We start from the raw sequence: 12,133 nt of genomic DNA, 5'->3' as shown, positions 1-12,133 counted from the left end.
ACTGAGTTTCTGGGTATGATGCCAGCGGTGGTCAGCAAAACACTGAGCACTGCCAGCAGAATATTGACCCCCAAATGGATGCTTCTTTTAGAGCAGGTGTTCTCAACCCAGTCCTTGGAACACACCTGGCCAATCAGGTTAATTTGAATGCACTACCCCATTCTATGCACATCAATCTCATGCATATTCATTGTGGGTATTCTGAGAACCCCTGTTTTAGAAGGAGCTGACTGATTCTTGCATGTCTAATTAAACATGCTAATGTAGACTTTACCCCAATTTGTATAGCATTTGTCTATACTCAGCCCCTTATATGAACATATACATTTATACCTGAGCTCTCTGCTATAGTGCTCTATGGATACTGATGTCCCATGTGGAATCATAAATAACTTACCACAAGAAGAGCTGCTTTCAGGAAATCCTCCTCTGGGGGCTCCTTTGGCAGCAACATGTCTTCAAAGATGCTGCCAAGCTTGACTTCATTATCAAATGAATATGTTTTGGCAGCCTGCAGGTACTGATAATACACACTTCTGGAAGCAGCACTGGATCTGGGGCCTGTGTCAGATTCAGGGACAGAATGACTTGGATCTGTCAATACACGTGCTAGGGACAACTTCTTTTGACACTTATTCCTCTGCTGATTAGACACAGATGGGTCTAAAGAGGTAACTGGTGGTATGTTGGAAAATGGAACATTTTCCGGTTCATCTGATAATTCTCGAGTTTTTATCTGATCTGTCCATTCACAGGCTGGAAGTACTTCATAATGCAAAGGCATCTTTTCTTCACAAGATTCCTCTTCCTCGTGCAACCTGCTGTTATTCTTTAACCGATCAGACACAGACTGGAGCAGGGACAAGATGGAGGAGGCCTGCTTTGCACTGTCCAAAGTGGATATTTCACTGGTATAACATGGAGAGCCACTGGTAGAGATTATATCCTCTTGTGAGCTGTCATCCTCATAGATGGGTGATAAAGAGAAGGGATAGACGCGGAACCGTTTAGCCTGTATGGCCAGGAATGAATCCAGGTCATCAGTACCACACATCTCAGGAAGTTCATTGTTCTCCTCATCATGACAAGAAGGGTTGTCCTCACCTTCCATTTCCTCACACTCAGTATAATGTTGGAACCCAGTCACAGGCAGGTTTTGGGTAAGAAAGTCATGTGTTTCTGTTTCCATTGTTTGCTCATCATCCTCCAAAGGGTCATTATACTGCAGAACAAATGAAGACTTGGGATCTGGCTGATCAGTATGAGACAGACGTAAACAGTTCCATCCCTCCAGTGTTTCACTGCTGGGACAAGTGTCTTCATTCACTGTAATGGGTAAATTTTCTGTATCTGTGTCTCCCTCTGTTATTGGCAGTGCTTTGAGTTCCGTTATTTCAGAGGACAATTCTGTCTGCAACATCTGTAATGACACTAGTCTGTTAGCTCCATGTGCTGTCTGATGTCTGCCAGTAGGTTTGATGAAATTGTTTTTGTTACACTTCTCTATAACAATTTCTACCTCACTGGCTGCTCTAACCAGTAAGTCTTTCGATATTCCCGCAGGATCCCAGCCCACTGCTGCTTTTCTATCAGGGCACATAATCCCATTCTTAGGAATGAAATGCATGCTGTTTTGTACCATTTCTCCTGTTTTTGTCTTCAGATCTGTGCAATTCATTACACTTTGCAAAGACAAGGGAACAGAGTAGTTTTCTGCTCCAGAAATTTTGAAGAACCCACTGAACTGTTCAGAGGTTTTTGTTCTGGAAGGTTTATTGATAATATCTTCTATTTTCAGTGTCAACATTGCTTCTGGACCCTCTGACATTCCAGTATGGGATGTTAACACATTTGAATTATGGATTTTGTCAAAATTAACCTCCAGCTGTTCAGATATCACTTTTTGTTTGGCAAGGTTGATAGCAACATTAACTATTTCTTTTGCTTTGAGGACAAATAAATCATGCATGTCAACTTTTTCAGTAGAATTAAATGATCTGTTTTCATTATCAGCACCTGTGTGAAGAACTCCCTGAAATGCTTCATTCCTTTCAAGTGGCAGTGGAGTTTCTATATAGTTTTCATCTAAAGATCGTTCTGGGATCTTGCTTGACTGGTCTACATCTTTTGTGAACTGTATAATCTCACCTGACTTCCCATTAAAGTTACTGGATGGTACTGAAGTGGCCATTTTTTCATGAAGCCGATATGTAGGTGTTGCTTGATTGGCCTTTATGTCTTCCATGGCTGAATGGAGAATATCACCAACAATTTTCTCAGCTGTATTCAAAAGAAATTGGCTGACATGTTCTGCATTATATCGTACTTCATCTTGGCATGCTACTTTTCTTGCCTCAGGTGACAAGAAGCTTGGTTCAATTTCTGAAATCCCAAGACTGGGTTGCCAATGAGTTGTACTAGTTTTACTAACTGAAGCAAATTCTCTTGCCTTCATTTCAGTATGGTTCACATCCTTGCCATTGATACCTTTGTTAATTAGTTTTGTTTCTGGTGACATGGTATCTAAACATTCCACATGATAGATGCCAGAAGGCAATGGCTTAACTATGATGGCATCTTTGCTCCCAAGAGAAGAAGCACTCTTAGCTACAGTAGCATTCAAAAATTCAGCCTCCATGCTGATATTCTTGGAGTCCAAAGCAGGATTTTTAATCTTGGTCTGATTGCTACCTTCTAATCTGAGAGCAGAAACAGAGGTTGTAGCTGTGCTGGCAACTGTAGATTTAAGGGCATGGGGACACATGTCAGACAGGCTGACATTTTTTAATTCAACAGAAGATGTAATTTTCTTATCAGATTCTGTGACAATCATGTATTTGTTGATATCATCTGATTTAGAGGTGGGGAAAGTAACAATACTGTCATTTCCGTTCATCATGGATGAGGGGGAAACCTCTACTCTATGAATACTGTCATTAATAAAATCAGGAGCAGATATATTATTCAGGGTAACATCTCCACTTTCTAGAGTAGGAGAAATGTTGGCTGAAGCAGCATCAGGTGATTCATTAGAAAGAGGAGAAAGGTTTGCCAGACATATGTATTCTGGTTCAAGAGCTGAAGGTTCAATCTTACTTACATGGATAACTTCAGGATCCATGGAATGAGATAAAATCTTGACCTTATTTACATCTATAGATTTCACCAAAACCTTAGTAAGAGAAACATCACTAGATGTTAAACCCTTGTCCATACTGGGATAGTTGGGTGCATAAGCCAGAAATAAGGTCCCAGCTGAAGGATCACCCTCAGATAGAAGGGTTGGGGAAGAGACCTTTGCTACAGCAACATCTTCAGATACAAAGGTAAGTGGAAAGATCTTTATTACAGTATCACCCTCAGATACAGGAGTAGGAGGAAATATATTTACTACAGAATCAACTTCAGATACAGGGGAAGAGGGAGAAATCTTTGATACATTATCAGCCTCAGATACAAGGGCAGGAAGAGAGATCTTTGCTACAGAGTTATCCTCAGATACAAGGGCAGAGGGAGCAATCTTTGCTATAGTATTACCCTCAGATAAATGGGCAGGAGGAGAGATCTTTGCTACAGTATCATGCTCAGATACAGGGCCAGAGGGAGAAATATTTGCTACAGTATCATCTTCAGTTAAAAGGAAAGGGGGAGAGATATTTATTACAGAATCATTCTCAGAGAGAGGGGCAGGAGGAGAGATCTTTGCTAGAGAGTCATCCTCAGAGACAAAAGCAGGAGGAGTGATCTTTGCTACAGTTTCACAGTCAGAAAGAGGAGCAGAAGAAGCAAGATTGATCTCGCTATTATCATCAGGTGAATGAGTAAGGGTGGAAGTTTTATCCATGCTGATGTCACCAAATGCACTAGTGTGTATAGCTATACTAGAATGATCAATGTAAGATAAAACCTCAGGGACTGAAGTCTTGGTCAGATGGACATCACTGGGTCTGGAAATATACAAAGAAGTTTCAGCCCCATTGACACAATCAGCCTTGGTTAAATGCTGGTCAGATTTTATATGTGGAATGGTTTCCATGGGCACTTGGACAGTAAGAGGGAAAAGGTCAACCTGAAAAGCTTCTGTCTCGAGAGAAAGCCTGGCTGGTGTGGCGTTGTCTGTTTCAAGAGCTGGGTCTGGAAACTTGGCATAGTTAGCATCTCCCAAACCCTGTGACGTTTCAGCTACACTAGCCCTTCGAGATTCCACAGTGTCTGGAGAAACGTTCCTTGTGCTTTCAGATTTATATTCAAATACCGTAGTCTGCTTCGTTTTTTCAGGTGTATATGTGTCCTTTGAAGAATCAAAATCTTCAAATGCTCTGGAGTTCTCTCTCTCGTGTTGGACCTCTATGAATCTATCAGATGATGTTGATTCATGGGATGCAAACCTGATTCCCAGTTTATGGTCTTGCATTTTCTGCACGTTTTCTTTCACCCTCACCGTTTGCCCTGTTTCCACTGTGTTTAAGGTTTGGTTGTCACTTGTACTTTCTTTTGTGGTCTCTGGAGTTGTGTTCATCTGAAGGACACTGTTCTCTTGGGATATATGAGGATCCTTCTGAAGCTCTGATTCACCAGTGATCTGATCACTACACAAGCTGTCTGTTAATTTTAAGTTTTCATTAATCTGCCATCTTTTTTTATTAGATATAGACTTGATTTCATTCTGCATCACTTCCTGGTTAGAAGCCTGAAAACAGGAATTTGTAACATTTTCCAAACCAGAAATGTTAGCTACTGGCTGAAAATCCTTCTCCATCAGTCCATTAGCTATGCTCTCTTTTTCATCCAGTTTATTATTGGTTAAATCCACGTCTAAGGTGAACGTATCCTGACAGCTGGAATTCAGGGAAATCTCACTGTTAGCCTCTGATTGTGATATTGATTCAGGGCAATATAACTGGTTGCAAACTGGCACTGTCCTTGCCTCTCCAGTGTTATTTGAGGGAAGAGATGTTTCAGATGTGCTTGAACAATTTTCAGGCGCCAAGCTGTTTGAAGCATGTCGCTCATTATCAGTCCTCTTCCATCCTGGTTCAGCTTCATCCTTGACCTCCTTTTCTGACAAACAACCTTCAGTTTCTGCATTTGGTACAGTGACATTTTCAAGATTTCCATTCTTTGTGACGATGCCCGTATCAGTGCCAGGGGTCTCTTGTCTTTCAGAGCTCACATTCTGCATATGGGTGCGCCTCCTCAGGAGCTTGCGTATCTGCTGGGACCCTCGATAGGTTGCGTAAGTAACTGCAGGCGCACTTTCCTTATATTTGACTTGCCTGTAAGAGAAACTCCCATTAGAATATGGCTTTAATTATTGCACATTGTAACATTATCACATGATATGCTGATATTTGTATGCGAACAGCAGAACTAGCATGCCTTGTACTGCTACCAAACCAGTGCACCACTGCCATTTCCCATACTACGCCTTCTCCTCTGTACCACTTAAACAGACACAGAAGCTCTAAAAATGGCACAAGAACAATTATTTCATCTGTAAGAAACTTAGCTAGTGGATTACACTCTTTAGAAAAAGCAGAACTGAGAGAAGGGGAAAATTCTGACAAGCTGAAATTACTTCATTTGTCAATATTCTGAACTATGTTTAAAACAGATACCAAGAGCTGTGATATGAGCAATGAGGGAAAAGACACGTGGACAGGCAACTCTGGAGAGAAAACGGGTCTTTTCCAACACTAAATGTTATTAGGTTCTATCTCCCTGTTGAGTTTTTGACAGAGATATTTAACAAGATAGTTTTAGTGTGGAAGAGTCAATAACGTGCAAATCACTTTCCCCACTTTTCTATCATCATCACTGGCTTCCAATCAAATTCAGAATACAACACAAATTTCTGACTCTGACTCATCAAGTCTTTCGCACTGGAATACCTGCTTATTTGGCTTCTATTATTTCACCATACATACCCTCACAAACCTTAGGATCATCAACAGCTACTCTGCCTGTTTCTCCTATCCTTTGCCTGTTTCTCCTATCCTATCACACATTGTAGTTATTTTCTCTTGTGTAAATCACTCTGTTAATGTACAGAGAGAGAGAGAGAGAAAAGTAACCCCTACAGTTTTTTGAAGTTTTCTGAACAACCACTTTGAATTTCAATGTACTTATTTAGTCATTATGCTTACATATTAATATTAAACAACCTTTAATTACCTTAATCTTTTTTTTTAGATCTTATCCATTTTATTAGATTTTCAATAAGAAACACATACATACAAACCCAGGCAACAGGCCTTTACTGCCAACAGATAAATTATACAAGCCAAAAGAGTGATCCAGAGGATATATATTAGACAAATTCTAGGCTAACACCTCACAGAGTAATAAAGGTCCAACTTAGCTGTAAGAAGAAGTGGTCAAAGTAATAATAAGTCCATTGCGTCTGTTGAAAGGACAACCATGGAGACCAAACAGCAGGATGTTTAGAAACCACACACCATTTCTCAGTATGCTAAGATTCATAAGCAGCTATTTGACTTATATAATTCTAACAATGATATAGAGATATCTGAGAAGTTTTCCAATAATTTACAACTACTTTGAGAGTCACCGCAAGCTTGACATCTAAAAGGAGTTGCTGATCTTCAGTAAGACACATATCAACCATCACTGAGCGCAGGATTATAATAGGAAAGGATTTTACCAATTATATTGCAAACTTCAGACCAATAGGTGGTAAGATAGGTATAGTCATAAATCATATGTTGAAAGGTTCCCATACTGCTCATACATTTTCAGCACAGTGAAGAAGAAGCTTTATTGGCGACATGTTGCTTGAATGGCATCCAAACAGCTTTATAAAAATTATGAAAAACACAATAAAGTGATTGTAAAATGGGAGTTCAGCACAGAGGACGATTAATCTGAAGCCAGAAATTATACCATTGTGACAAGGTGACAGTAACGTTCAATTCTGACTCCCAATGAGTTTGGATAGGTAGTGGATTTTTACAGTGAGATGTAAGAAAATGTTTATATAGCTTAAAGATAACATAGATTGGTAGATCCCAAAGATCAAAGCAACATTAGTACTTCTGGTTCTGAATCCTGGAAAACTAATTGGTCACCTATAAGTTTTGGGCAAACATTGTCTCAATTGGAGATATTTAAATGCCTGATGAGAGGGGAAGACCAAAAATAGTTTGCAAATCAGTAAATGGACAAAGCCTACTACCAGACAGTATATCCCTCAAACTCCAAATTCCTGCTGCCCCCATACCGGCCAATAAACAGAATGGTTACCTATACAAATCTGGGGGTTCCCCCACAGCAGGGCATCTAGATGAGCTAGGAGGAAGCTGGAGCAAATCTGATCTAGATGAAGTAAATCTTGGAGGGTTGCCCTCATGACTATCTAGCGTTGCACAAGTGTTATTAATGTTGTTCCTATAAGGTCTGTAAGTGCAAATGGGGTAGCCAAATGGCATTCCAAATCAAGTCAACAAGGGACATCTTCATCCGGATAATCATGCAACCTATAACATGCAGCCCTAAGAACAGCAGCTTTCACATATACGGCAAAATTGGGAAATCCAACCCCCCCCCCCCCCCCCGACTCTTTGGACATTTTAGTTTACTGAGGGATATTCTGGGTGGTTTGTAGAGCCATGGGAAATTTGTGAGTATTTTGTCAATATTATTTAAACACCTACCATGCAAATGGAAGTAGAAGCATTTGCAGGATGTAAAGAACTTGATGCACAATGACCATTCATATGGCTTCCAGATGGCCCCAAGTAAGCCAGATATGTGACCAGGCACTACAAGTAGCTGAATATTATGAGCCAGCGTATCTTTGCAAGTGGGCTTAGATTTGATACCTAAATATTTAATGTTAGATGCACAACATGTAAGATTGTAAGAAGTAAGCATGTAAGGAGTAAGAGGTAGTACTTCGATCCTATCCCAATTAATTGAGTATCCTGAAAGTTTGATAAAAGATTTAAGCAATTGCAAAATGTGTGGAATTGTAATAGTTGAGTAAGACACAAAGAGAAAAATGTCTTCTGCAAAGGTAGCAGAGTTTTTTTTTTTGTACCGCTCTTCCCCTCCCCCCATCTCCCGCTTGCTTGCATCACTGTCCCTGGGTCCAGCACCTCTCTTTCTCCTCCATATTGGTTTCAGCATCTCTCCCCTTTCCTCCCCTCACAGCTTCCCACTCAGTCCCTCTCCCTCCCTCCCCACAGTCCTTCTGATTTTTTCCCTTTGCTGCCATTATCGGCACTACATCAAATTAAATCAGCCTGCCTTGGGGCTTTGGGCCTTCCCTATGATATGTCCAGCCCTCACCGACACAACTTCCTGCTTCCACAAGGGTGGGACACATCACAGGGAAGGCACGAAGCCCCAAGGTAGGCTGATTTAATTGATACAGTGCCGTTACCGGAAGCAAAGGAAAAACGTCAGAGGGACTGCAGGGAGGTAGGGAGAGGAACAGATGCAGGAACTGGGAAGAGGGGAGGGAAGGAAAGAGGAGAGATGCTGGGACTGGGGGAGAGTGGAAGGAGAGGAGAGAGGGATGCTGGAACCAGGAGAGGGTGAAAGGAGAGAGGGGAGGGATGCTGGAACTGGGAGAAGTTGGAAGGAGGGGAGGGATGCTGGAATCGGGAAAGGGGGAAGGAAGGAAAGGGGACAGACACTGGAACCAGGACAGGGTGGAAGGAAAAAGGAGAGGGACCCTGGAACCAGGAAGGAGATGAAAGAAAAGGGGACATATGTTGCACCTGCCAGATGGATGGGGAAAGACAGGTGCTGGATCCAGGGATAGAAAAATGGAGGTGTTGGTCTATTGGATCTGGGAGGGGGTGGGAGAGGGACAGACAGACAGGAAGAGGTGCTGGACTCTAGGTGTTAGAGGGAGAGATAGAGGAATAGGGATAGATGCCGGACCAGAGGGGAGAGTAGAAGGGAGGGAGGGAGAGGATAAGCGAGACAGAGATGAGGGGGAAGAGAGGAAGACACTGGACCCAGGAGGGATAGAGAGGAAAATATATTGTACCCAAGAGGACAGATGATGGAAGTGGGGAGGAGAGAAAGGTGCAGACAATGGAAGTGGGGAGGAGAGAAGGGCAAACTGTAGGTAGACACAGTCAAAAAAGAGAAATTTAAGATTGGATAGTAAGAAAGAAATGTGGACAGAGACAGAAAATAAATTGAAGAAAGCTGAAAGGAAAAGGAGAGAAAAATGACAAATGAACAGGAAATCCTGGCAATAGAGGGATGCTGGAAACAGGAAGGGGGGGGGGGGGGAGGAAAGGGGACAGATGCTGGAACTGGGAAATGGTGGAAAGAAATAGTGGAATGCTGGAACCAGAAGGGTGGGCATGAAAGGAAAGGGGACAGATGCTGGACCTGCCAGATTGGGTGACAGAATATTTTTATATTAATGAGATGGAGGGGGAAAGACAGGTTGCTAGACCCAGGGATAAAGAAATGGAGATGCTGGTCTAGTGGATCTGGGGGGGGGGGGGGGGGGAGGGAGAGAGGAGGTGACAGACAAGAAGAGGTGCTAGACCCAGGAGTTAGAGGGAGAGGTAAAGTAATAGGGATAGATGCTGGATAAGTGAGGTGAGTAGAAGGGAGGGAGAAGGTGAGAGAGACAGAGGCTGGAGAGGAAGGGGGGAAGACAGCTAAAAAGAAAAGGTAAGAGATAGAAATGGCAAAGATAAAGTAGTGTTGTAATTAATTTTTTTGTTTTATTTGTAGTTGCTAATATCCTCAGAAGAATACTCAGCCGACCAAACTTGGACAAATTTCGCCCAGATCACACAAGAAACAATAGCACTAGCAACCAATAAGATCTCTACAGCCTACTGCCAATTGGACACCTGCCCCAATTATCTAATGACCCCCCCCCCCCTGCTCGATTCATCACTGAACTTACCTCCCACCGCAACTTCACCACATTGCACTTTCCCCAAAGATGAAGGTAATATACTACTCACACCATTACCAAAAGACACCAAAAAGAAAACTAACAATATCACCAACCACCGACCTGTGGTATCCATCCCACTTACAACCAAACTGATGAAAAGCATTGTAGCTAAACAACTCACTGAATACATCGACAATTTCTCAATCCTTCATGAATCACAGTCAGGCTTCAGATCTCTCCACAGTACAGAAACCGTCCTGGTAACTCTCCTAGCCAAGTTCAAAAAGGAAATCGCATTAGGTAAAAACATACTCCTCTTGCAATTCAACTTGTCAAGTGTCAAGCGCATTCGATATGGTTGACCACTATATACTATTAAGAATACTCGACAAGATAGGCATAGGAGGGTATATGGAGAGCAGGAGTGGCCTAGTGGTTAGGGAGGTGGACTTTGGTCCCAGGAAACTGAGGAACTGAGTTCAATTCCCACTTCAGGCACACGCAGCTCCTTGTGACTCTGGGCAAGTCACTTAACCCTCCATTGCCCCAGGTACAAATAAGTACCTGTATACAATATGTAAGCCACATTGAACCTGCCATGAGTGGGAAAGTGCAGGGTACAAATGTAAGAAAAAAATATATATATATACTCAAATGGATCAAGGGTCTCCTAACCACAAGAGCTTATCAAGTAAAAGCAAACTCAAACATATCACCATCATGGAGTACCAATTGTGGAGTAGCTCAGGGTTCACCTCTCTCACCCATATTATTTAATCTGATGATGATCCCCCTTGCTCATGCCCTATACAAGAATAATCTTAATCCTTTTCTGTATGCGGATGATGTCACCATTTACATACCGTTCAACTCTAATCCAACAGAAATCACTATTGCAATAAAGACTAGTTTAAGCTTAATGGATACCTGGGTATCGGCATTCAAACTCAGACTCAACAAGGAAAAAACTCACTGCCTTATTCTCGCTCCTCACCACAAAACAAACCTCCCTTCATCCATAAAAAACCCAGAACATAATCTCCCAATATCGGACAAACTGAAGATCCTTGGAATTACTACTGACACCAACCTAACCCTGGAGAGCCAAGCCTCTGCCACCACGAAGAAAATGTTCCATGCAATGTGGAAACTCAAACGAGTCAAACAATTCTTCCCAAGGAAAACTTTCTGTAACATAATTCAAACAATGGTACTATCACATGTTGACTACTGTAACACCGTATATGCGGGATGCAAAGAACCGATCTTAAGGAAACTCTTGACCGCTTAGAACATGGCAGCTAGACTCATTTTCGGAAAGACAAGATTCAAAAGTGCTAAACCCCTACGTGAAATACTGCACTGGCTACCAGTCAAGGAATGAATAGCCTTCAAAATTTGCACTCTGGTCCACAAAATAATCCATGGTCTGGCCCCAAATCAACATATGCATCCAGCTTTTCCTACATTTGCACCCAGCTCTGGAACGCTTTACCTAGAAACATTAGAACTTTGAACACCCATCTAAAATTTCAAAAAGACCTCAAGACTCACCTCTTCCGGAAAGCCTACCCAGTAGACCCAAACTAATTCATGAACAATGCATCACATCTTTCGATCTAAGAAATGAACAATACCCCTTCCACATAATCCTATTACTTCAAACTGTACGAATTTTACCACTCCAGTTATAATTAAGTGTACTTCTACCCTTATCCTACTCTGTATTGCTCACTAGAAGCTGTAGTCTCCTTTCCAGAACCTATAAGCCACATTGAGCCTACTGCTATGCGGGAAAATGTGGGATACAAATGTAATAAATAAATAAATATGTAATGTAGTGAATGGAATATGTTCCTCCCCCCCCTACAATCTTCAGCTATGTTGATGTCACTGACATTTTAGGGTTACTGCCTAGCAATTTTTGTGCATTAAAAATGTTCGAGCTAAAACACAGTAAAATAACATCATAAGTGTCAAAATGCTCATTGTCCACGCCCAGCTTTAATATAGGCCTTCAGTAGCTTTGGAAAGTTCTTAACAGCCTAGTCGATTGATCTCTGGGACAGGCTGTTCCAGATCATCTGCAGCATTTCCTTGAGTTCTGCGATTGTTTGTGGCTTTGTGATAGGTCTCCGACATTGCTCCCCAAACATGGTAGTCCAAGGGGTTTAGGTCCGTGGAATTTGAAGGCCACTGGTCCTTTTTTACAAAAATCTATGCCAATGTGACATC

General features: G+C 41.8%; 1 protein-coding gene across 1 annotated transcript in view; it reads right to left on the bottom strand.

Annotated features, from left to right (window-relative positions):
* CRYBG3 (crystallin beta-gamma domain containing 3) overlaps positions 1-12,133 on the bottom strand; it is a 138,939-nt gene that overhangs the window by 73,942 nt on the left and 52,864 nt on the right. The window contains exon 4 of the mRNA XM_030204260.1: positions 398-5,276. Coding sequence (XP_030060120.1) covers positions 398-5,276 — 4,879 coding nt within the window. The remainder of the gene's footprint in view (positions 1-397; positions 5,277-12,133) is intronic.

Source organism: Microcaecilia unicolor, chromosome 5, assembly GCF_901765095.1.
Source record: "Microcaecilia unicolor chromosome 5, aMicUni1.1, whole genome shotgun sequence".
NCBI lineage: Eukaryota > Metazoa > Chordata > Amphibia > Gymnophiona > Siphonopidae > Microcaecilia > Microcaecilia unicolor.
The sequence above is the reverse complement of the archived record's forward strand: the minus strand, read 5'-3'. Positions and strand labels throughout refer to the sequence as shown.